Below are 26,406 nucleotides of genomic sequence, written 5' to 3'. Positions count from 1 at the left end.
TGCTAGGCAGCCCTGGTTAACTGTGGGCTGCTTTGTGTGCTCTGGGCCAGCAGTTCAACTGTTTTGGTTTGGCCTGTGTTTAATATGCTGAACCCAGATAGTAATTTTTCTGTTTAATGGCCTAAGAGTTGGGCTGGAGATGTAGCTGAGAAGTAGAGCACTTGCCTCGAATGCACAAGGTCCTGTGTACCAACCCCAGAGCCAAAAAACCCTTCAGAGTTGATGTTGAGAAACAAAACCCCCAGTGATCTGGAGGACTAGAGTACAGCTTCAGATATTCACTAAAATAGGAGTAAAACACAATTATATTCACCTCTGAACCTGAACATCATGAACTATATGCTCTTGCTGTTTGCCCCTTCTGGTTACCTGTCTAGTCAAGCCCTTAAGAGAGAGCATAGTTATTTCAGTGGCTAAGGCTTTCTACCTCCTTCTGAAGTCTGCTGCCACCACTGGATGACAAGCTTTGGGCTTGTCATTTCACAGTTCTGAATCTCAGTTTCCTGATAGGCCCCAGGAAGGTAATAAAAGTGCCTGACTTTAGGGGTTGGGAGGATTAAATGAGAACTGCATGCAGTCAGCCCAGTGACTCTGGTGCTGTTATTAGTGGTCAGGAGCGCCCTCTCATGGCAACTAGGAAAATGACATGGGGCAGCCTGGGCGGAATTGAGCCCTTTAATATACCAAACTGAGTTGAGACCAGTGTGACCAGCAGTGGTGATTTGGGGTCTAGAAACCTTCACTCTTGCTCCCCACATTACAGAAGGTGTGAAGAACACTGAGCCCTTGCTAACGACAGGAGGGGAGTCAGAGGTGGGGAAGGGGCTTAAGAAAGGGAAAGGAATAGACAAACCTTTTTTTTGAGGTGGGGTACAGGGGTTTGAACTCAGAGGCACTAGACCACTGAGCCACATCTCCAGCCCTATTTTGTATTTAATTTAGAGACACAGTTTTACTGAGTTGCTTAGCACCTCGCTGTTGCCAAGGCTGGCTTTGAACTTGCGGTCCTCCTGCCTCAGCCTTCCACCGCATGCAGCTAGACAAACCTTTCTAGGATCCTTTCAGGTCCCAGGTCAGAGGCCAGGAAACCCAAGTCTTACTCCCAGCTTTAAGGGACAAACTCCAGCATGACCATCAAGCCATGGCTGGGATTGCCTCTGTTCTTGAGGGTGCTCCACGAAACAGAACAATGAGGGCTTCCAGGATGGGCCCAGGTGACACTGAAGGCAGAAAAGCCAACATCTGCTGCAGCCTGGCGAGGTGGAAGTGCTGGATCAGGGGTCTCAAGAACGAAGCTCCCCTCATGGTGGCCTGCTGAGTGGCAATGAGGAAGTCTCTGAGCCTCCCAGGGCCGTTGACCTCTCAGAAAAAGAAAGGGTTGCACTAGAGTTTTTGCATCCTTTCTGGCTGGGATGGATTTGAAGCTGTTCCTCCTCTGGGGGGCTGGGATTTCTGCCTTCTCAAGGCCATCAAAATAGCAGCTAAGACTCCTAAAAGAAGGTGGCCCTGGGAACAGCGATGGATCCCCGACACGCAGGAGGAAAAACACGAAGCTGCTTAGAGAGATAGAGATATATTTCTTCTGTTGCATATTTCAGACTTCACACCGAGCTTCAGGCACAATGCGACTCTGGGTTCTTCTGAGCCCCTGACAAGCTTCCCACACTGCTAATGAGGCTCACTGCCCTAGGGCACACCTGGGAGTACCTGGGAAACTATAATGGTCTCAGTAGGCCCTGATGCCCTACCTTTCCCATCAAGGGGCAGGGTGTGCTAGAAAAGTCCTAGACCCAGACTCCCTCACTGCTCTAGGGTCCCCTGGCTACCAGGGGAGAGGCTGTCCCTCTAGAGCCCAGCTCCACGGTGGCTCCTGAACACCTGTTCTCTGGGCCTCAGAGCTGGCAGGGTACCTGTACCCTTGCAGGGCCTCAGCCATGAGCACCACAGCCCAGGCTGGGGGACCCAGCCTCTCCAGAGCAGTAGCAGATGGGCTCAAAAGGCCCCGCTCCCCCAGCCATGGCCCACTTCCTGGGGCTGCTCTGAGCCCTATTGCACATCTTTTATTTCTAGTTCCTCCCCCACACACACCCATTTTAAATAAAAATAACAAACAAACTAGAGAGGAGGGGGAGGAAGAGTTGGGTTCGGAATGCTGCTGGAGCCCTTCTCAGTTCCTGTCAACCCTCTGGTCCCTAGCAGAGACATTAGCCCACCTTGGCTGCCGTCTGTGCGGGCTCTGGATGGCTGATGTGGTGCACCCCCAGGGGGCCTCTGGTTCCTGCCTGTGGGAGGGGATAGCCCTCCATTGTCTGTAAGGTGCAATTCCCGGGTTCTCCGGGTGTGCTGGCTGGGGCCCTGCTACCTGAGTCGCCCGTCTGATTTGACAGGCCCCAGCTCTGATTTGGGGTCTGGGGACAGAGAACTCCAGCTGGTCAGTCTGCAGAGATCCAGGGAGGGGCAGGCAGAGGGGCCTATGGCACACAGTCCTGCCACAGACCAGAAGCGTCTCAGTTCCCCATCTGTCCAGGCCTCCAGAGCAGGACCTGTAAGCTCTGCGCGCCGCCGGGCGGCCTCCTCCACAGGCTCTGGCTGAGGCAGGTTCAGGATGCCGCTCAGGCCCTGGAAACTCTGCTCCAAGTATTCATTGTGGGGTGGTCCCGCGTGCAGCCAGAGGGCATCATCTGGAGGTACACAGGGCAGGCAATAAGTACGAGGTCAGACCCCAGGAGTCAGTCGGGTCTGAGTAGCCCAGTTTCCATCCCAGCCCTGCCATTGAATCTCATCTGGTGGAGTGACATTGGACTAATCCAAGGAACTTTCTGTGTCTATAAAATTGTAAGTTATAGGAAACCAAGGATGTACTCCCTGAATTCTCAACTGTTTCATTAAGTCAAACAGAGGATTCAAGGCACTTTAGAAAATAAGGTAACAACCTGGTTTGTGTCACTCACATCCCTTCTTGATCATTGTCAGTGGCTCCTGGAGCCCTTGGCAACCTATTAGATCCTCCCTGTGGGCCCAGTTGCCTGGCCAGCTGGCCTTCCCATCTCCTACTTTCCCTGAACTCTCTGTCCCCTCATCAGATGCCTGCCAGCTTTGTTCCTCCCACTTACATACAGCATGCTCTGCCTTTGTTCTGGAGACCCAGCCCCAATCCCCACCAGCAGGGCTGCCTCTATTCCTTCTTCTGTTTCCTTCACCAGACTGAGTTCCAGGAGGCCTGCAGATGTGGCTCACTTGCCCTACATCTCCCCAATCCCCAGTGTCCCCCGCCACCCTCAACCTGGGTTAACTTTTCTTGAGAGAAGATGTGGAGGGGGAAGGAAATATCTAGCTTGAGCACCCAATGCATACCCCCAGCTGTTACCCAGTACTCGTCCCTGGTATCTCCAGCTCCTTGCAGGAAGCTGCCCAGCCTCTGCTGCTGTTCACCTGCTTCCTTAGCCTCAGCCAAGTCAGGGGAGAGCCACGTGACTCTGCTCAGTCAGTCACACAGTAGACTGAGATGACCAGTCAGAATTGCTGTCCCAAGATCATGGAACTTGGGGACCCAGAGGCCCTGATCAGGCTCTGCTGCTCTGAAAGGCCATGTATGAAGAAGCTGATCTCAGAGAGACTAGGACAGGGGACAAGCTACCTCCAAAGGATAGAGGAAGCATCCTGTATTCTTCCAATGATTCCCCTTTTTAAACTTGAGCGAGTTTAATAATATGTGCCACAGGCACCCAGGAGGTCTGATAGTTGCACTACCCTTCTTCACATGTGAACAGACTGAGGCTCAGGAAGGCCAAGTAATTTCTAAGGCCCAATGAAAGCAGCAGAGGCCTGTTCCCAACCTAAGTCTGATTGACCTTAAAGCTCCCCTTTCCCCTATACCACACTGTAGGGCCCTGCATGCTAAGGAATAGAAGATCAAGGTCCCAACCTCTTCCCTTCCCTTATCTTAAGGATGGGGTCAGCTCTGATGGTCACCTTCTTGAAGTCATCTCCCTGGCAAATCCTATTCTGTCTTTGGGTCATCATTTAGGCACTAGATCCTTACCTTTCCTGAGAGGTAGTTTGCGGTTGAAGGTCAAGGGCAGCACGAGGAAGTGGGTCTCACCCAGAGGTTCCCAGAACTGAAGCAGTCGAACGGTCCAGGCTCCTGGCCGCAGGGGCCGGCTCAGTGGAGGCTTGTACTGTGTGACCTCAGTCTCCGCATCTACCGTGATGTCATATGATGTGGCCACTACGTAGGTTGGGTCAATCCAGACCACGGTGGCTGTGAGGTTGGGGCCCCGGGCCCAGCGCTGCATGGCCACAGGCTCATCCAGTGGTCCCAGCAACCCCCCAAAATTCCGGAAAAGACGCTCTTTGGGGTCCCACTCAGTGCCAACCTGTAGGGAGGGAGGAGGTGGGTAGGAGCCTGGAGGAAATGTCCTTCTCTCTTCTGATGCTGCTCTTACTGTGTAACCTCAGGCCAGTCACTGTTTCTGGGCCTTAGTTTCCCCGTATGAAAAATAAAAGGGTCAGACTTGGAGAATTTTTTTTTTTTTTTTGTGGTGCTGGGATTGAACCCAGGGCCTTGTACATGCAAAGCAAACATTCTACCAACTGAGCTATATCCCCAGCCCCTAGGATAATCTTAATCTCTTCAGCTCTGAGATTCATTCTAGGCTTTCAATCTGAACTGCTCTACAGTGGTGGGGCCATAGGCAGACCATCCCACAGAAGGTAACTAGGAAAGAGAATGAGGAGGCACCCAAAAGCTCAACAGGAACATCCTTATATCCCTAGAAGGATCCTTGTAGTGTAGAAGGACTGGGCTTGTGTTACGATGGAATGACAATCCCTCCCTACTCACTGCATGTCCTATGTCCCCATCTGGGAGAGATCCTCAGAGTGTACATGCAGGGTGACACAGGCATGTCTGTGTGGGACATCACCAAGGCTGCCATTACTGGGAAAGAAGATTCCAATGAACTCAGCTTATGAAGGCCCTATAGAGAATCTGTCCCTCTCTCCCCGCTCCCTTTGTTTTGCTAGGGGTCAAGAGAAACCAAGGGGGAGGACCTGTCCCACCTCCAAACTCTGGAGCCGGCTGGCCTGGTCACTGCGCCCCAACAGCTTCAGCGACCCCTGGGGCATCAGCCACATCTCAAGCGTCTCTGCTGGCCCTTGGACTGAGGGCTGCACCGTCTGCGTCACCAGGTAGCCCTGGAAATGGTCGTCATAGAAATACAGGTGCACGCTGGACGGCAAACCCCTGGGCTCAAACCTAAGGTTCCAGCAGGGAGAAAGGGAGATGCCATCAGCACACCTGACTCAGCCTGGAGTCCCAAGGAGGGGGCACTGGGGAGTCCCATCCCCAGGTACTTCCTTTGCCCCAAATCTCACAACCCATAGCACCTATGTGCCTGGCTCTTGCCTTCTTTATCATTATTTTTTCTTACATTTTTCCTTGCCTTAGACTGGGGACTTGCTGTGGGCAGGGACTGTCTTTTTGATTTGCCTCCCAGAGGGCACCACACCCTGAGGGCCTGCAGTATGTCAGAAGGGGGTCTCACCTGCACAGTGAGGTGGCCGGTGGAGGTGCGGCAGTGGCAGCATGGCGCAGGCTGAGGCGGGTGAAGGCGGTGTAAGCAGTGAGCATGACATCGCTGAGCCCGCCAGGGCCATCGGCCACGTCATAGGTGTTCTCCCAGTAGGCTTTGAGGGCTGGCGTGCCAGCGGGGTAGCTGCCATACAGGTGGAAGTCCAAGATTTCCAGGACCTCCTGGTTCACAGTCGACTCAAACTTCCGGGCGAAGAAAGTGGGTCTGGAGACTTGCTGGAGAGGGAGACGCAAGGAGAGTGAAGGGCTCTGGGACCCCACAGTAGGGCAGAAGCCGGCCCCTCTCAGCACTGCCTAGCAATCAGCCTCCCCGGGCTTTTTCTGCTGCTGCTGTGGGCCCAGACCCCAGGGCTGCTCCCAGTGGAGGCCCATCTTGCCTTTCTGACCTGGAAGGCTCCTGGGGAAAAGCTGGGTGAAGGCCTAGCAAGGCGGCCTCTCAGGCCATGGCAAGCACCTGCAGCCGTAGGAAGTCCTGTGGCTTGAAGTCGTTGGGGGAGCAGCCACACCAGTCCACGATGTGCTTGTACTGGCACTTGCAGCCCAGCTTGCGGTTCCAGTTGGTGACCCGCAGGTTGTTGTCCACGAGGCTCTCACAGGCTGGGCTGTTCTCCAGCACGGTGTGGAAGAAGGACTGCAGGTGGCAGGGGTGTGGAAGATGAGCTGTGGGTAGCCCAACCCGCACCCTCTCTGGCCGGCCCAGGCACCCACCTCAGCTGGGAGCAGCGTGTATGTGTAGAACTGGCGGAGCTGGGCCACAAGTGGGTCATCCGTGTACACCACATACTCCACAAAGCTGCGTGTCAGCACAAACCAGTCGGAGCCACCATCCACCACGATGCCTGAAGGGATCTGCCGCTCACCCAGGCGCCACATGTGCGAGTCACACTCGTGGAAGAGCCGGTCCAGGCCCTGTTTCTTGATGAACCTGGGGGTAGCAAAAGGACCATGGCGAGGGATCCACAGAGCGGGGCCAGGCCTTCTCATCTCCCAGCAAACAGCACTCCTCCATCGGTGATTGGTCTGGAGACTCTGGAACCCAAGGCTGGGGCCACTAAGTCCCCCTGTGTGGGAAGGGTTGTGACAAGACACTAGGGCCTCCTTCCACACCTCCCTCACCTGGAGTTGTCCCGGCCATGTGACTTGAGGAAATTCTTGTCCCGGTTCTTGGATAGGAATGCTACCAGCTCCTCATTGGTCCTGGTGAGAGAATGGGGTGTGAGGGGCGGGTGCTCAACCACTGGCCCGAGCAGACTTCCTCCAGCACTTTCCCTTGGACCTTTCTCTCTTGCTGGGAGCTCTCTGGCCATGAGCCTTATCCCTCCCTGGCTAATTCTCTATGGTGGTAGGCACGTGAGGTCCCAAGAAAGATCACATCATCTTCCCTCCCTTGCTAGATGTACCCAGGTACAGACCTCTGGCTCCTCCTTTTCCCCTTCTCTTATCATTCCCAATCCTCAGATCACCTTTACCAGCTCCTCCTCTAATACATGGCTAGGACCAAGGGGGCCAAGAGGGTCATGTATGGATCCCAGAATGAGGTTCAGGGAGGAGGAGCCCATCAGGGCCCTCCAACCCTGACTGCCCAGCTGGGGCACCCTCCCACCCAGAGGTTCAGAGCCCCATCCCCACACCTGGTTGGGTAGTCAGTGGCGCTGAGGTTGATGAAGAAGTCCCAGGCCCAACCAGGTACCTCTAGCAGGTCCCGCATGCTCCGCAGGTACATCCTCAGAAGGCTGGCCCCACCCCAGATGGTGACCATGCGCCAGGGTGTCACCCGCACATTTTCATACCGCTGGGCCAGCTCCACCACCTCCCGGTGCAGGTAGTTGGAACGCTGGGGAAGAGGGGGTACTCAGCTGGGCGCTACTCAGCTGGGCCCTAGGGTTACAATTCCCCAACTCCACCCCAGGGGAGAGCACAAATAACATGGAGTAGAGAAAGCAAAGGGCAGGGCTCTAGTTCCTAAAGGGTTGCGCCACCTGCTGCTGGACACGTCCCCATTCTGAGCTTCAGTCTCCCTGTCTCTCGGCTGCCTAAGCCAAGACAGAGACCCTGTCTATTTGTGATCTTTGTAGTTTCTGCTCTGCTCACTCCAGACACCCTTGGTCTTTCCTGCTCCCAGTACCTTGTCCACATGGATATAAAAAAAGTGCTGCTCATGGTAGACGGCCTTGAGGAGACGCTTCAGCTGGCGGATGGCGCGGCCGTGAACCACCAACATGTAGGCGATGCGTACCAGGGGGCCATCCACGGGCTGGGCTCGAATCTCTTCCCACTGGATGCCAGGACTCATCTTCCCTGAGAGTAGAAAACAGACACATCTTTGAGGTCCACACAAGGTCACAGGGTACGGGTGAAACACCTTTCAATGGAAGAAGCCCACATTTGGAGCCCTGGGTCCCAGCTCCCTTTCTTCCACTTAACACATTTAACAAAAGCTTGGGCAAGGAGATGGGCCCTCTGGGAAATAAGGGTGAAGATCTGAGCCAAGCTACGTCCCCATCCATGCCTAGGAAGGATCAGAGTGCCCTGTCCCTTACCAGCCAGCTGGCAATGCCGCGGCACAGCCTTGGGCATAAGGCTCCCGGCCTGGTGCAGGCACACCACGTTGGCGATCTCCTGCTGGCACTGCTTGGTGCTGGCCCGGGCCAGTGCAGACAGCGCATCCTTGCCCACGATCTCGCACTTAGGGGTAAAGCCGTTGTCTGTGGGCTGGGGGGCACCCTCCACGCTCCCTGTGTCTCCATGTGGTGGGAAGCCGGCAGCCCCTACCAGCGCCTCCCCAGCTGCTGCCCCACTCAGGTTCTGGCGCCCTGGGGCCTCTGGGGGTGGGGCAGGGGGGACCCGGCGACTGGCTCTGTGCCTGCTGGTTACTGCCCGTACCACCTTGGCCACGGGCAAGCCTGGGCTCTCAGCACGGCCCCGCCAGCGCCCATGCCTTCTGCCCGCGCTGCCCCGCCGCCCCGCTGAGCTGTCTGTATCCTTGGAGCCCTCGCCAGGGTCCAGTGGTCGTGGCTTCCTCTGCCTTCCTTTCTGTAAAAGATATGCAGACAGAGGTCACTAGGACAGTCACTCGCCTACTCTGCCTCCTTGAGCTCTACCTTGGCAGGGGGCACCCTCAGACTTAGGAGCTCCTGCCTTTCCCTAGAGAAGTCCTGCGCTCCCGAACTTGGCACAAGGTCTGCCTGTAGGTGGTAAGTCCCTGAGCCACCACCACACTTGGTCCCTGGCTGGAAAGGTGAGGCTGAGCTGGGCCCACAGCTGGAGGCTGTCCAACCTGAACTCTCAGCAGGTTCTCCCAAAGGAAACAAGCCCTCCACGAGCCTGCCACATCCCTGCTTCCTGGCTCTAAGTGCTTCCTCTAAGTGCCTGCTTCCTCGACTCCAACCCAGGCACTTCCCCCATGGCCTGGTCAGCTTGAACCACCCTCCTCTCCAGTCCTGTCTCCCCTTCCCTGGCTGGCAGCCATCACACTTGCCCTAGAGTGGGGATACACTGAGCTCTGAGGCCCTGGATGTCCCTGTAGCAGACCATGGACCCCTTGAGGGGAGCCATGGCAGCCCCATTTCCCCAGAGTCCAGTGGAGTAGCTGACACACAGAGGCATTTGGCTGGTGTCTTGAGACATGGAAGTGACAGAGGAAAGAGAGGTCCCGAGTCCCCAGAGCTCTGAGCTCAGCTCTGCCCTATCACCAACAGCCGCTCAGTCTCCCTGAGCACATGCCCTCAGCCATGAGTGAGGGGCAAGAGAGAGAAAGCATGGAGAAGGCAGCTTGAGAGGGTATCTCTACCACTGTCCCATTCCCCTCCTGCACCCCGTGCGAGCCCTCTCTCATGGCCCCTCTCCTCCAGCCCTGCAAGAGCTCAGTCCTTTTCTCACGTGGCCTGTGGGCAGCACACCTCAGTGGGGCAACCTCTTCCCTTGGCTTCCAGGAGACCCTCCTGGGCCTTCCCACACCTCATCAGTCTCTCAGCTCCCAAAGGGAACCCTGGGGCCTGTCCCCAGCTTAGTGCCTTCATTTCTCAGTGATCTCACTCAGTGTCTCAGTCTCAGTGTCTAAACTTCATCCACACTCCCAGAATTCTCTCTCTCTCTCTGAAGCATTTAAATAGCAGCTTCCCTGTCATCTCTCTTGGGAGCATAAAGACCCCTGACCCACAGGTCCGAGTGGGAGCACCTGCTCTTCCTCCCAACCTGCCCCTCCTTCAGCCTTCCTCTCCACCTCAGTTAATGACAACCCCATCCTTAAGTGGCTCAGGCCAAACACACTGGAGTCAACTTTGATTCCTCTCTCCCTCGCACCCAGTCTATCAGCAAGTCCTGTTGGAGCTGTCTTGTGCCGCTGTCTGGCTGGGCACAAGATCACGAGCCACTCAAACAGGAACAAACTTTATTTGAAAGAACCGCCAATAACACGTCCGCCCGGGAAGCTTCCCGATCCACCCACGCGGCGTTCTGCTGGTTCCTTCCCGGAACTCTAGCGCAAGCGCCTCCCCGGAATTCCCTCCTACTGCACTTTCCCAACCAATGGGAACTCTCCAGGAGTCCCGCAGCAGGAGTCCGGTATCCATATGAATGTACTTTTTAACATAATCGTATCATCTCAATGGCTAGCTGGCATCACCTTTCAATCAAAAATGCCATGCATCATATTAATTGGCTGTGGCTCCCAGCATCTCCCCCTTTCTGTTTAATTAAGCAACAAGTAATGTGGCTAGGGACCGTGCCTGTTAGGTTTGTCCAATTCAACATATGGTTCTTACCCGTCATTGGAAAACTGACCTTTAGGCGTCAGCCTCCTGTCTTAGGTTGATACCATTGCAATTGGATCATACCCGTCACTGACTACCGATCCAGCATATAGCCATACTTGTGGATAGGCCTATGCACCAGTGGGGGGGTGAGGTTCTTTGCCTCACCTCTGTTGGCCCCCAGATTTGGCCTTGGTGCCAGTGGGGGGGTGAGGTTCTTTGCCTCACCTCTGTTGGCCCCCAAAATTAGACCATCACTAGTAGAAGGGAGGAGGATACAGAAATGCCACAACACCAAATCAATTGACGACTCCTAGGGAAAATTGCATCACTGGTGACACATCAGCAAAGATACGCCAGCATTACCATAATTTGTTGTATCAACAGATAGATCACAGTGCATACAAGTGATACATAGTCCAGGCAAGTTTTGTAAGCAGTTCAAAGTGGAGGAATCTATCAATATGTCCATTTCCTCCCAAGATCACTGATGTATCAGTTTATACAGTTTGTTGTGATAATTATCGAAGAAGTTGTAGTTTGGTTTCATCTTTGTCTTCACCGGCACTGGGATGAAAAATAAGAATTCTGACAATGATGTTAAAGAGAGAAAGAAAAAAAAAAAAAAAAAAAAAAAAAAAAATGTAACATTTTAACAGGTACTAAGAAAACATTTTTTTTTTTTTTTAGAACAATTTACATTATCTTGAACAGAATTATTAAATATAATGAAAAGGAAAGATGAAAATAAACAAACAGATTTGTTAACCTGCTTATTTGTACACATATTAAAATAATTTTTAACAGCTGTTTACCCAATTTAAATTAAACCATTAAAATTACGTGAATAATAAAAAGTACTTGGATCCATTTTTTTTTTTTTTTTTTTTTTTTTTTGAGCACTCCTCATATATGATCTATGGACATACGCACATATAGACACATAACACAAAACAGAAGTGTGCACATATAACATACAACACATAAGACAATAGTAAAGGCCTTGTAGTTTCACCTAGGTGAAATCTCCATTGCAATGTTAAAAACTCCACAGTTAAAAAATAAAACTGATCAGAAAAACATCAACCTAGGTCTGTATGAGCTCAAAAATAAAATAGAACCTATGATATGGAAAAATGCAATAATAAAATAGATATTGAAAAAAGCATCCTGGTTAATCAGTCGCAGATGTAAGAATGGCCAAGCTGGAGTTCTGGATATCAGCTGTTATGGATTTGAGTCAAATTATCTTCTTTTTGATCTGTAGAAATCGTTTTAGTTAGTCTTTCTGGAATCCAAATCGGCTGCTGTTCTCCCTGTGGAAACACGCAAACAGAGCCCCGACTCCAGACAATTACTGGGTCAGGACCTTTCCATTGTCCTGTTAGAATATCTTTCCAAAGAACTTTAGGCTTATGCACATTTTTTGGATACATATGCCTTTCCGCAGCACTAAGTCCTGATGAATCCAAATTTAAAAAGTTTAGAGTAAAGAGGGTTATTTTAAGTTTATCTTTGGGGGATATATACCCCTTTCCAATTCCCTCCTTTTGTTTTAATAAGTACATTTTAATAGTTTGATGAGCTCTTTCAACTATGCCTTGTCCCTGTGGATTGTATGGAATTCCTGTTATGTGAGTAATGCCAAATGATGAGCAGAATTGTTTAAAAGAGGTAGAAGCATAACCGGGACCGTTATCTGTTTTTAACTGTTTTGGAACGCCCACAGTGGCAAAATTTTGTAAGCAATGAGCTATAACATCTTTAGTTTTTTCTCCGGCATGAAGGGAGCCCATCAAAAATCCAGAAGAAGTATCAACTGTAACATGCAAATATTTTAATTTTCCAAATTCTGGCAAGTGTGTGACGTCCATCTGCCAAATATGGTTAGGTATCAGTCCTCTAGGATTGACTCCAAGATTAACTTGTGGTAAAAATGTCACACAATTTTGACATTGTTTTATTATATGTCTGGCTTGTTCTTTAGTTATTTTAAAACGTTTTTGTAAAGTATTAGCATTGACATGAAACCTTTTATGAAAATTTATAGCTTCTTCTATTGTGGAGAAAATATGTATGTCATGTGTAGATTTATCTGCTAATTCATTGCCCAAACTAAGGGCTCCAGGCAATCCTGTATGTGCCCTGATATGTCCTATAAAGAATGGATCTTTTCTGTCCCAGATTAGACTTTGTATAGTGGAAAACAAAGAGAAAACAGTAGAAGAAGGGGAAATCCTACCTGCATCTTCAAGGGATACTATAGCATTAACTACATATTGACTATCAGAAAATAAATTAAATACGGAATCTTTAAACATCATAAAAGCTTGTAATACTGCATTAAGCTCTACCTTTTGAGCTGATTGTTTGGGTACTAAAAATGTAAAAGTTTGATCAGGGGTAACTACTGCTGCTGTACCATTATTTGACCCATCAGTGAATATATTTGGAGCATTCATGATAGGGGTCTTTCTTGTCATTTTTGGAAAAACTACAGGATGCTTAGACCAAAAAGACAACAAAGGATTAGATGGCAAGTGATTATCAAATGAAACATTAGATTTACACATGATTATTGCCCAAGTATTTAACTCATTGGCTAACTCATCAATTTGATCCATAGTATATGGAGTAATAATTTTATTGGGAGAAATCCCAAACACTCCCTTTGCTGCTTTTATTCCTTTGAGTATTAATTGTCCTACAGCCTCAGGATATCTAGTAAGAATAGTATTAGGAGAATAAGATAAATGTATCCACAATAATGGACCTTCTTGCCAAAATACTCCTGTAGGAATATTTTTTGTTGGTAGTACAATAAATAATAAAGGCAAACTTATATCAATTCTATCCAAGTGCATATTTTCCATATATGTTTCAATGATTTTTAATGCCTTTCTTGCTTCAGGCGTTAGCATGCGGGGTGAATTTGGATCTGATGGACCTTTTAGGATATCAAATAAAGGTCCTAGCTCTCCTGTTGGTATGCCTAGATAAGGCCTTATCCAATTTATGTCTCCCAATAACTTTTGAAAGTCATTAAGTGATTTGAGTTGATCTACTCGTATTTGAATTTTTGGTGGACGGACCATGGTTGAGGATAACAGGACTCCTAGATAATTAATTGGAAGATTTAATTGTACTTTATCTATTGCTATCTCTAGATTATAATTTTTTAATAAGTTTGTAAGTGTGGCATAACATTCCAGCAATATGTTTTTATCTTTATGTGCCAATAATACATCATCCATATAGTGAAATATTTGTAGTTCAGGATTTTGATTTCTAAGTGGTTGGATTGCTTTGTTAACATAAATTTGACACATAGTTGGACTATTAGCCATCCCCTGAGGGAGTACTTTCCATTCATATCTCTGATCAGGACCTTCATGATTTAGTGCAGGGATAGTAAATGCAAAATGTGGACTATCCTCAGGATGAATAGGAATTGAAAAAAAACAATCTTTAATATCTATAGCTAAAACATACCAGGTTTTTGGTAAAGCAGACAATTGGGGAATCCCTGATTGAGCAGGTCCCATAATAACCATCTCATTATTAATGGCTCTTAAATCTTGTAATAATCTCCATTTACCAGATTTCTTTTTAATAACAAAAATGGGAGTATTATGGGGAGATATGGAAGGTTGTATATGTCCTTTCGCTAATTGTTGTTTAACCAGATCATGGGCTACTTGTATCTTTTCTTTAGTCAGGGGCCACTGAGGAACCCACACTGGTCTTTCTGATTTCCAAGTAATTTTTATTGTCTCAGTGGCCCTTTCTGAAAATCCAACCCATGTCTGTCTGTTCCTTGATCTATTTGAATTGGTGCTGCTATATTTTGTCCTTGTTTTCCTAATCTTTTTTCTTTTTTAAAACCTTGTTTAGCCCTAGTAGTGGGCGCATTAGGATTGATGTTATTTGTTAACGTTAAACCTAATTGATCTAGGACATCTCGTCCCCATAAATTTATAGGAAGATGATCCAATACATATGGCTGTATAGTTCCCTCACATCCTTCAGGATCCTTCCAATCTAATACCATTGCACTTCTATGGGGATTAGTAGCCACTCCTAGGCCTCGAAGCGTTTGAGTGGCTTGTTGTAATGGCCAATGTTTTGGCCATTCCTGACTAGATATGATGCTAAGGTCTGCACCTGTGTCCAGTAGCCCATTAAAGTTGTATCCTTGAATATTTAGTTTTAGCATGGGGCGAGAATCTAAATTTAAAGACAGCATAGCCCAATCTACACCTGTGGAGCCCAATCCCCTGGTACCTCTTTCTACAGTACGACTAGAAAATTTATCATGTAGGCTGGGTATTATTAGTAACTGTGCTATTCTATCCCCTGGTGAGATAACTGATATGCCTCTTGGAGAACTAGCTATAATTTTTATTTCACCTTCATAATCGGGATCAATTACCCCGGGACTTATCATAAGTCCTTTTAGTGTGGAAGAACTGCGTCCCAATAATAAGCCTACCGTTCCTTGGGGAAGAGGTCCTTTTACTCCTGTGGGAATAATTTGAATTCCCATCTCTGGAGTTAGTACTGCTCTTGCGGAGGCGCAGATGTCCAGCCCTGCGCTCCCTCTAGTTTGTCTGATGAGGGATTTAATGGATAATGTGTCCTGGGCACTACCTTGATGGTGCTGTTGGGTTCCTCCATTGCCCCGTATATTTGTGGTTTTGGGCCCCGGAGCATTGGGCCCTCCAGTCCGTTTTTTGGCAATGGAGCCTGATGCCTTTCTCCACGATATCGTGGGTAAACACTTGATCCTTGTCCGTTTTTTGATAACGGAGTGCCCTCTATGGTAGTTTGAGAACGGCATTCATTAGCCCAATGTCTCCCTCTACGGCATCGTGGGCAAATACCTGGTATTCTATTTCTTTGATACCTAGCTTTGTTAAACCCTCCTCCTATGGGACAATTCCTTTTAAAATGTCCTGTCTGATCACAATTGTAGCATGTTTTTGGCCTGGCATCTAAAGCCTGTTGTACTGCTGCTAAGACTTGTCCTTGTTCATTAATGTCTCTACATAATTTAATATATGTGTTTAAATCTTCATGTTTCCATGGTCTAATGACCTCTCTGCAGCAACGATTTGCTTGGTCATAAGCCAGTTGTTTTATAAATGGCATTGCTTGTTCTACATCTCCAAATATCCTAGAAGCTGTCTGAATAAGCCTATCTACAAATTCAGCGTAAGGTTCGTTAGTTCCTTGTATTACCTTAGATAACTGTCCTTGTAAATCTCCATGCCCCTGTAAAGTTTTCCATGCCCTAACTGCATCTGCAGCAATTTGTGCGTATACACCAGGATCATATTCAATTTGTTGCCGTTGACCCTCATAAGGTCCCTTTCCTAACAACATCTCCAGATTTCTTTGAGGGTAACCGGCTGCTGTATTTCGCCTAGCTGTCTCCATGCAGAATTCCTCATTGGCAACCTTCCATAACAAATATTGTCCTCCATTTAGCACAGATCGACACATGTTAGCCCAATCTGCTGGTGTCATGTCTAAGTTGGTAATAGATTCAACCATGCTTATGGTGAAGGGTGCTTGCGGGCCATAGGTTGTTACAGCCTCTTTTAATTGCTTTACTGTTTTGAAATCTAGAGCGCGATGAATTCGTTGCCCTCCTGCCTGCTCAAGTACAGGGCATGCTAGTCTTTGGGATCTTGCCTTAGGATTTTGTGCATTAACTACAGGAATTGAGGGCCGCTCAGCTCTTACGCCCTCTGGTGATAGAACGGAGTTAGTAGCAGCCTCCTGTTGTAACTCCCCAACTGATGGTCGTTTTTCCTCTAAGCTTTCTTTCTTCAAATTTTCCTCTGTCTGACTAGCTGGAGAGACCTTCTCTTTTGCTTGACCTGACATGTTTTCTACCACAGTTTGGACCTCTAACAATTTACTTAACAGTTTTTCGGTTTGTTTTTTACTAGTTTCTAATCTACTATAAAGGTAACGCAACCCAGTTAGGTAGCATAAAACAAACCCGAAACAGAATGAAACAAAAACGGAGCAAAGAATAGTTGTATCAATTTTCTCTTTCTCCGGGCCAAACAACTTCAAGCCTTGAGCCAACCATTTTTCCCAGTTTGCCTGAGAAAATTCTAGGGATAGGCAGCTTGAAACAAAAACAAAATAAATCAAAAGAAGAACACATTGTTTTTTGAAATGGTCACCCATTCTGTCGCCTTCCCTCAGGGGCGAGCAATTTTACTCACCTCCAAGCTTCAGGCGCTCCCCGTACAGGGCCACCAGTTGCCGCTGTCTGGCTGGGCACAAGATCACGAGCCACTCAAACAGGAACAAACTTTATTTGAAAGAACCGCCAATAACACGTCCGCCCGGGAAGCTTCCCGATCCACCCACGCGGCGTTCTGCTGGTTCCTTCCCGGAACTCTAGCGCAAGCGCCTCCCCGGAATTCCCTCCTACTGCACTTTCCCAACCAATGGGAACTCTCCAGGAGTCCCGCAGCAGGAGTCCGGTATCCATATGAATGTACTTTTTAACATAATCGTATCATCTCAATGGCTAGCTGGCATCACCTTTCAATCAAAAATGCCATGCATCATATTAATTGGCTGTGGCTCCCAGCAGTCTTGAAGATACATGCAGAATCTGACTCTTTCTTAGGACTTTCTCCATCACCCTCTGCCTGGATTCCCCGGTCTCCTGGACCTGCTCTTGTTCTGCCTCAAGTCTCTAGGGCTCCAGTTAGAACTTCAGTTCCATCTCACCATCCTGCTGCTGGAAACAGCCAGTGGCCTCCCCTGGTGGGATCTGGCAGCCCTGCCCTCTGACCTCTCCTCCTATGACCCCTTCTGCCTCACTGTCATCCTGTCACAAGGGCCTCCTCACATCCCTTCATCCCACCCTCCCACTCACTGCACCCAGGACCTCAGCCCCTCCCACAGCTTGCTCCTCACCTCCTTCAACTGTGCATGAGTGGCCTCCTCTGAGGGAGCCCCCCACCATTGTTTTCAAAATACTGGCCCTCCCATCCTCTGCTTTATTTTCTCCACAGCACTTGATACCCTTCATCATCCTGCCATTTATTTATATTGTGTGTTTTAGGGCTATTTGCTAATTTGTTCCTACAGCTCAAGAGTGTCTGGTGATCACAGGCATTCAGTAAGCACCGGCCGAATGAATGGATGTCAATGGTCTTGGTTTTAGTCTTGGCTTAGGTGCATTTATAAATGTGCCATTATTTTCATTTTAGTTATTGGAAGGGGAGAAGGAAACAGTTAAATGTGAAGTCAAGAGAGGCCCAAGACCCTCAGACATCTTAGACAGCAGTCGGCTGGCCTCTCCCTGCCCCCCACTTCCCTAGGATCTTCATTCTCTCCCCTATCTGAGCACAGCAAGAACCTAACATCCACCTTCAGGCCAGAGCCCCTCTCCTATACCCTGGCACCCAGGCCCTCTGTGCCTAGAACTGAGCCAGCCCTCTGATGACTTAAGAGGTTCCTAATGAGAGCTGGGGAGGTTCCCCATCTAAGAGAAACCTGAGTGGAGGCAGCTGATCCTGTTCAGTACCCACATTGGGAAGGGCACCCTGGGCTGGGCAGCCTTCTAGAAAGGTGAGCCTGGCTACACAGCAAGCAGAGAAAGACATTCCCAAGCTTCGGTGGGTAGATATGGCAGAGAGGTATAGGTTCCCCGGGTGGAAGTCAGTATCAGCGAGTCAGGAAGCTGGTCAGGAGGGCAGGGCACAGGGCACAGGGCCAGGCTGGCTGTGGTGGGAGACAGGATATGAGAGGAGGCAGGCATGTTGGTGCTCTGCACTGCAGCAGGTAGCTGGCTGACCCTGAGAAGGACAATCCCAGGGGAGGCTAGGGGACCAGGAGGCAGCGGTGAAGAATGAGAGAAGCCTGGATAGCCCCTGCCCTGTCCTCTCCCAGGTAAGTCCATGTGAGCATCAGCAGAGCCTCAGGTTGTGAGGACTTGCGGGGACCCCTCTGATTACTAAGGATGGGGACTGGTCCTCAAGCCTGGATGCATATTGGCTTCAAAGGCCCCCTGTTCCCCACTGAAGAGGCACTTAAAGTCCTTTGCCAGTTCCTGGCTCTGAGAATCCCCAGAATCCTTCTCTGAGCCATGGAGACAGTGAACATAGAAATGCTCACCCCACACCCCACCTCCCTGGACTTCTCAGACTGCATTTAAAGTAAGCGGTGATAAAACAAGTGGTGAGAATGTTTGTGAAGGCTTTGAAAACTATCAAGTGGCTCTTTGGAGTCTAGTGATCATCCCAGGTAGCCACTCCAGCCCTCCCACAGACAGCAGAGTGCACATCTTAAAAGCACATTGGATCCCGGGTGGCGCTCTCCTGCTGCACTTAGAACAAAACCCCAGGCCCTTCCTGTGTCCCCTTCAGCCATGCAGTATGGATTTGTTTTCAGGGAAAGTGCCACACCCTCCTGTCCATTCCTCAAGAGCACCCAGCTCAGCCCACTCCCAGGGCCTTCTGCCCAAACTCTCCTGCCCACCTCTTCCTGCAGAAAGCCTTTCCAACCTCCCGATCTAAACCAGCCTCCTTGTTAGTCTGGTGACTAACCTTTTCACTGTCTGTCTTTCTCTGTAGACTCTGCCCGTGAGGGCCAGGGCTCACCTAGTCTTTATTTCTATCTCTCCATATTAGCACAGTGCCTGGTGTGAACAGAACATAATAAATGTTTGTTGACTGAATGACTGAACTCCTGTCCCCTAGGTGCAGTGCTGAGATAATAAGTGTTACATTACTGACAGCTTATCATGTGCCAGGAACTCCTACAAATGCTCACAGGCATCGTTTCACTTTGTCTGTATAAATCCAACAAGAGAGGTGCTACTATTACCCAGTCTTGAGGGGGTACTGAGGAGGATATGGAAAGAGGAGCGGTGATTCACTGGTGGTGTGCTCAGCAGCAGAGCTGGAACAGGATGGTGAAGAGGACAGTCCCACTTCAGCAGCCGCCTTCCCGAGCACTGTGCTATGCTGCCTGGCAACCCCCAAGTCTGGTGAGGTAGCTGCTGAGGGGTTCAAGCATCAGTGGCTGCCTGATGCTCAACATTAGCTCACTAAGGATCTTTTTCCATTCAGCCCAGGATTCCTCTGTCAGTTTCCTCCAATTTCTAAGCTGGAGAAAGGGGTGAGGCTGGGGGTATCCCAACCTCTCCACTGAGCCAATTCTCCATGCCAAGCTATAAACAGGGAAGCAAGGTCCTCAGATCATCCAGAGACTCACAAGCGAATGCAGCACAGGGCCATTTGCTTCTGAGAAGGCTCCGGTGCTTTGACATCTCCCTCCCCAGAGTGGTCACCAGTTTCTGCTCACATATTTCAGGGTCAGGGGCCCTCTAACTCTGTTGGTAGCTAGTCCATCTTAAAGTCTTATCTGTCCCAAAAGACTTCTTATACCAGGCCTGAAACTCTCTTCTCCTCTTCCTCCTGCACCCTGGTCCACACAAAACAAGCTCATTCCCTCAGAAGTCACAGAGCCAGCCTCCCCAGTCCCCACCCTCAACTCCTTATGGAGTAATGGTCTCATGTAACTGTTCTTGCTCCCCTCCCCATTCCAGCTTCTGGTTCTCCCCCCAAAACAAGAGAGATCAGCTCTTCTCCAATCTCCACACCAGGTCGAGGTGCAGGAAGTCAAAGTGGACACGGGGGTTCCCTTGGCCTTCAATTCCCAGGTAGAGAAGCCCAAGAGGGCAGGCAAGCACAGCCTCTGACCAGAGCTCTGGAGGGACCAGAAGTGGAGGCAGGGGCAGGAAACTCCTAACTTGTAGCCACAGCTTAAGAGTATGGCTCACCCTCTATGCCCTTTCAGTTCCAATCTTACTGGACCCTTCTGAACCACCCTGGGGAGGATGCGACTTGGCCCTCAGCTGAAAACACATCAAACAAGAATGAGGAAGACTCTTGGATCAGGGAACCTGGGCGCTGCTGAACAAGCTGCTGTCGTCCCTATCCCCTTAGAGCCACAGGGGGTCTCTCCCGGATTCCTTAATGTTCTGAAGCCAGCTCAACTTTTCCCTCCCAAACCCCTGGCTGAGAAGCCACAACTGGGGGACACTCCAGCTTTTTCCCTCAGGGTCACTCCCTGTTCTCTTAGTTCGTGGGGGTACACACTTCGTCACAGGCCGTAATTCCACTCCAAAGCTCCACTTTCCTATCTGTCGCTGCCTCTCCAGCGCAGCTGGGCAAAGATGCCCGGGGTCCCTCCGCCCCACTCCTCCACCCACGGCGTGCACACCCCCGCCCCCTCCCAACTTCAGAAAGTTTGGCCTGGGGCTCCCCACCTCGGAGCAGGCTCCAGCCCAGCCCCGCCTCCCAGCCCCGTTCCCCGCGCCTGACCTTCACCGCTCCCGCGGCAGGAGACCACCCCACCATGACCCGCTCCTCCCGCCCCAGCCCCCAGTCCGCCCGCGGCCCGGGCCTCTGGGTCACCCACCACGCCGAAGCACAGCCCGTCAGGCCCGCCTGGGAAAGCGGAGTCAGGAGCCGGACGTCGGGCTCCTGGAGGCCTCCAGCTGCCCACACGCACGCTGCCGGCACCCCACTTGCTGGCCCGGGCCGCCCGCAGCCCGCTAGGACCCCGCGCGCCCCCGCGCCCGGCCTGCCCGCCCGCCTGGCCGCTGGAGCACCTCGCTTGGCTCGTCCTCCTCCAGGCCGCTGAAGCTCCACACTACCAGGCCCTGCAGCAGCAGGATGGCCAGCGCGGTGGCGATCGCCAGCTTGTAGCGCCGCACCAGCTTCTGCACCCGCGCGCTCGCCACCATCTTCCTGCCCGGGACGCGGGGCGCGCGCCCAGCCCTGCAACCCCGCCGCGGGCGCGCGCACGGACGCGGGGCCGAGCCCTCCTGCTGGCCTAGGGAGGTGGGCCGGGCGCGAGCCTGGGCGGGGCCAAGGGCGGGGCCCGGAGGGCCGCGCCTCGCAGGCTGGGGCGGGGCCCGGGCCGCAGAGCCTCCTTCCCGGACCGCTGCGGGCTTGGGGCTGCCAGCTGGCTGTCGCCCGGCCTCCCACGCCGGGTCTGCATCCGGCGTGCCTTCCTCGGTGTGTGCCCCAGCCAGTGGTCACCTCTTCCCGGACAGACCTATTGTACTGGGGTACCGAGGGTCTGCGGCCCGACCGCTCGCCTGCCTGGTGTTGCGGGGCGTCGGGGAGCTCGGCTCTGCCGGCGGAAAGCTCTCCACCCAGGGTCCCAGTAAACGCTACAGCTCCCAGAAGAGCCAGGTGGAGTGGTGGTGTGAGTGCCCCAAGGCCCCGCTTCAAACCTTCAGGCCGTAACCTAGGACAAAGTCTAACCCGTTGACTGCCTCCGAGGCCCTTCAAGAAAACATCCTTTACTCTCTTCTCCCTTATCCTAAGCAGCTTCTGGCCTTTCTCCCCTCCCTCATCCTAAGCACCCTGAACCGTTTTCCTCCTCTTTCATCCTGAGCATTTCAGACCTCTTCTGGAGTTCTGATTCTCAGATCTTAGCTTGCATCAGAGTCACCTGTAGGACTTGATAAGACAGATACTATCACTGGTCCTCACCCCCGGAGTTTCTGCTTTGGTAAATCACGGATGGAGCCTGAGAATTAAAATTTTCAACAGGTTCCAGGCGATGCTGACGTGGCTGGTCTGGGACCACACTTGGAGAACCACTAGGCCTTGGCATATGCTGTTCTCTCTGCCAACTCCTACCAGCTGTTCCCCCGCCCCCGTCCATGGCATCTTTGCTTGTGCTCACTATCCAGTGGAGCACCATCACATCTGGTCGCCTTTTCTCCGGGATCATGCCTTATTCACCTTCGAATCCTTACCACCACATAGGACACCCAGCAACGCTCAAGAAATGCTGAGATGCCGGGAGTGATGGCCCACTCCTGAGATCCCAACTACTCAGAAGACTGAGGCCGGAGGATCAACAGTTTGAGGCTGCCCTCGGTAACTTAGAATCTAAAGTACAAAAAGGGCTGGGATGTAGCTCAGTGGTACAGCACTCCCTGCGTCCAGTTCTGTACTGAGAGGGAAAAAACAGTTGGGGAAAAAAGCAGAGGAACCCCAGCTACCTAGCTGACCTCAACATTTCTCCGCAGTCTGTTCAAACATGGCATTTGCAGGGACTGAACATATACAGTCTCTCCTGAGCCTGGCAGGATGGCGGAGAGAAGGAAGAGGAGGAGCGGTAAAACAGTGTCCCCCAAAGTAAGGTGAACAGAGATGGCAAAACCAAGAAAGAAAATTTAAAATGAAGCTTTAAGACCACTACAGAGAGGGGTGGAGAGAGGAAACAAAAAAAAAAAAAAAAAAAGAAAGAAAGAAAGAAAAATTCAAGTCTAACAAGTTTGAAGTTAATGGTAGCGGTGTTAGGAAGGTGCCAGGAGATACCTTGGAGAAAGAATTCTCAACTGGGATGAGCACAGGGCAGGCCGTCATTTGAGGCACTTCAATAAGACTTTCTTTAATCCTCTCCTGCTTTGACATTTGAATTCGGTCCATTCTTCATCTTTAGTTAAATGGAAGAATTATAAACAATGTTTCAGATGACAGTTTGGCTACTTAAGAGAACCTCCACTTCAAGGATTTGGGAAAACATCAGTTGACATGCCAACAATTGATATGTTAATTAAATATTGATCTTCCTTGCTCATTAAATCAGGTCCCCTAAGGACCTCTACCTGCCAGTACTCCCCACCCCCGCCCATGGAAATAGCTTTCTTTCCCTCTGATTATATAAATACTAAATACTCACATAACATTTAAACAAAAACAAAAATAAAAAGGCACAAAGTTAAAGTTACTTGAAGTCCACCCACAAGATAATTATCATTAACATAATGGGGACTATCCTCTCTCCATCTTTTTATGTGTACATAACTTGGGTGGGGGTACTAGGAACTGAACTCCGGGGCACTTGACCTCTGAGTCACATCCCCAGCCCTGTTTTGTATTTTACCTAGAGACAGGGTCTCACTGAGTTGCTTAGGGCCTTGCTTTTGCTGAGGCTGGCTTTGAACTTGCAATCCTCCTGTCTTAGCCTCCTGAGCTGCTGGGATTACAGGCCTGAGCCTGAATGGCTGGGATTTCATCACTCATGGTGTTTAGTTCAGGGCACTCTACCACTGAGCTACATTCCCAACCCTTTTTATTGATTAATTAATTAATTAATATTTATTTTGAGACAGGATCTTGGCTAAATTGCTGAAGCTGGCCTCAAATTTGCATTCCTTCTGTCTTAGCCTCCCTCCGGAGTAGATGGGATTATATGTGTAGGCCACCATGCCTAGGTGACTCGTGCCTGGTTAACTCATTCTTTTTAATGACTGCATAATATTCTATTCCTTCCTTGAATGGGCATTCACTAGGTTTTGAGGATCTTGCCACAAAACTGCAATAAATATACTTCTAGGCTTAAGCCTATGACTGAGGCTTTCATTTCTATGGCAGAATTTCCCAGGAATACTGTTACTGGGGAAAAGGAAATTTTAAATTTTAACAGATATTGCCAAATTTGTTCCTGAAAAATTTGTTCCTGTGGAGAGTCACATTTCCAGCAACAACGAGGATATGAGGGTATTGTTTTCTTGCATCCTTCCAGCAGCAGGTGTTACTCTGTTTTTAATTTTTGCTAATCTGATAGGTGAGAAGTGACCTCATTTTTTTTTAATTTGCACTTCTCTGCTGGGCACTGGCCATTAAATTGCTTTATGTGCTGTTTGCATTTGCTGTTTTCTAGTTATGCCTCTTCACATTCTCCCCAAATTAAATTTATTGCTATTTATTGTTTGTCTTTTTTCTTATGAATTTTTAGTTTTTGTCCACTTAACATGTAAAGTTACCCTTAATTTACCATTGCACTTTGGCTTTTTAAAGACCATTTAAACCTTTTTTTTTTTTTTTTTTTTTTTTTTTTTTAAATAATCAAATATGTTTCTAGCTGGGCACAGCAAACACTAATTTTAGTATTTGAAAATACCAAAATCCCAGCTACTGAGGTAGGACGATTGCAAGTTCAAGGACAGCCTGGGCAACTTAGCTGAGATCCTGTCTCAAAGTAAAAAATAAAAAGAGCTGGGGATGTAGCTCGGTGGCAGAGCACCTCTGGATTCAAATTCTCAGTATTGGGGGTGGGGGGAAGGTTCTTCTTTTCTTTTAGCGCTTCTCATTTTCCACTTTGGTTTACTAGATCTCTTTAGTCTTTGATGATGCTTACGGTCTTATATGTTCTCCTACTATTTTTCTTTCTTTCTTTTATCTTTTTTTGCATTCAAGTCTTTAATCTGGACTTTTAAAAAATATGATACAAAATAGGTGTGCCAGAGACTTTTTTAGCATATGCACTTCAATAAAACATCAGTCTCTACTTAGGGTGTTTTCTTTGCGGGGGATGGGGGGTGGGTGGGTGGTTACTGGGAAGTGAATCCCAGGGTGGTCTACCACTGAGCCACATCCTCAGTCCCTTTCATTGTTTATTTTGAGACAGGGTCTCTCTTGCTAAATTGCCCAGGTTGGCCTTAAACTTGGCCTCAATGGCTGGAATTCCAGGTGTGAGCCACTGCCACGGCACCTGGTTATCTGTTTAGACTTTACTATTTTTAAAACAAATTCGTTATTGAGATATAGCCTTCATAGATTGCTCTAGATTGGGCCGTATAAAATGAAAGGTTGATTGTCCTCTCGGTTCCCTTTTCTCTTTAGTTCTCTCAATAAATTTCACTGTGCTTTATTCTTTTATGGTGGAAAGTCTTGAAAATACCAAAAGGTTTCTGGGAACAGCAGAATGGGAAGGCACCCTGTAGTCGTAAGCAGGTTGCTGTGTGAGGTCCCCTTTCCCACGTGAGGGAGTTGTCCTGCTGTCCTCGTTGGCAGAGCTATTTGAGGAGGCGTGGGTGCTGAATGTTTTCAGGTGTGTTTTCCACGGCCAGAATTTAAACGTGGCTCAGCACCAGAGGGCACAGGGCCCCCCTGCAGGAAAGGCTCCAGGCTCTGTCTTTCTGCTCATCTGTCCAGTTCCCTTGGATTGACACATCACGAGGCTGTCCACAGCCCCGAGACCGGCTTCACCCTAGGATGAAGTTCACCTAGTTCTTTTTGGTCACATTCTGCCAGCTCACCCAGAACCCGTCTCTGGTTCAATGGATCCCTGCTTGTCAGAAAGTTCTGACATCTCTCGAAAGCATCATATGGGTTGTTCCAATGTGACCTCTTGAGAGGGTGAATTATTTAAAAAATATTTCCCACATATTAGAACAACTTTTTCATCTTTATAGTAAATATGATTTGCTCACAGTAGATTTTAAAATTTTATTTGTTTATTTGGTTCTGGAATTGAACCCAGGGCCTAGTGCATGCTGAGCGGTGCCCTACCACTGAATTATACCCCACTCCTGATTCTTGTGATTGTATTGGATTTACTGGTATTTTACTTAGTTTTTTACATCTATGTTTATAAAGGAGATATACCAGAGACTGCAGACTGGTGACTTGGGACTGATAATATTTGGCAGGGTTTGGGAGGATTTGATTCCGAGTTCCTGGGTAAGGGGTACATAGTCTCCATTGTCTGCAGCTCCTGCCTCCTTGGCATTGCACACCCAGTCACCTGTACCCATTCGTGTCACTCTCTGAGCCTTACAAACACTTGACTTTGCAACCCCTACTATATGGTTTTCTTTCTTCATTTAAAAAGAATCTGTGGTAGATTTGGGTACCCAAGTGACACTCGTTCACCACACAAGGGGAAGAGCATTCCTTCTTTATTCTTTTTCTTTTTTAGTGCTGAGCCATGGCCTCGAGCATGCTAAGTACACGTTCCCACGGAGCTGTGCGGCCAGCCCCTCTTTTTGAAACAGACACTGCTGTTCCTCAAGCATTTGAAAAGGCTTGTCAGCAAAAGCATCTACCCCAGGAGCTCCTTGGGGAGCTCATTCTCTTGTAATTTCTATTTCTTTTTTTTTTTCTCTCCTGGTCATTGGCCTATTCAGAATTTTGTGTTTCTGTTTTGGCTCAACAGTGTAATTTATGAATGTTTTTCTGGAGAAAAATTTAAACACTCCATCTCTCTTAT

The 26,406-nt window shown here is 49.4% G+C and overlaps 1 protein-coding gene across 1 annotated transcript; it reads right to left on the bottom strand.

The window, feature by feature from the left end:
• Window positions 1-1,557: 1,557 nt before the first annotated feature.
• On the bottom strand, window positions 1,558-21,227 carry Xylt2 (xylosyltransferase 2). Its single transcript, XM_076870346.2, has 11 exons — window positions 20,999-21,227; window positions 8,134-8,626; window positions 7,719-7,891; window positions 7,225-7,427; window positions 6,710-6,790; window positions 6,302-6,518; window positions 6,048-6,224; window positions 5,547-5,809; window positions 5,062-5,257; window positions 4,043-4,376; window positions 1,558-2,681 (listed from the first exon to the last, which is right to left on the bottom strand). The coding sequence occupies exons 1-11, from the start codon at window positions 21,131-21,133 to the stop codon at window positions 2,359-2,361; spliced, it is 2,595 nt and encodes an 864-aa protein (XP_076726461.2). The 5' UTR covers window positions 21,134-21,227; the 3' UTR covers window positions 1,558-2,358.
• Window positions 21,228-26,406: the final 5,179 nt, after the last annotated feature.

The sequence above is a fragment of the Callospermophilus lateralis genome, chromosome 11 (assembly GCF_048772815.1).
Source record: "Callospermophilus lateralis isolate mCalLat2 chromosome 11, mCalLat2.hap1, whole genome shotgun sequence".
NCBI lineage: Eukaryota > Metazoa > Chordata > Mammalia > Rodentia > Sciuridae > Callospermophilus > Callospermophilus lateralis.
The sequence above is the reverse complement of the archived record's forward strand: the minus strand, read 5'-3'. Positions and strand labels throughout refer to the sequence as shown.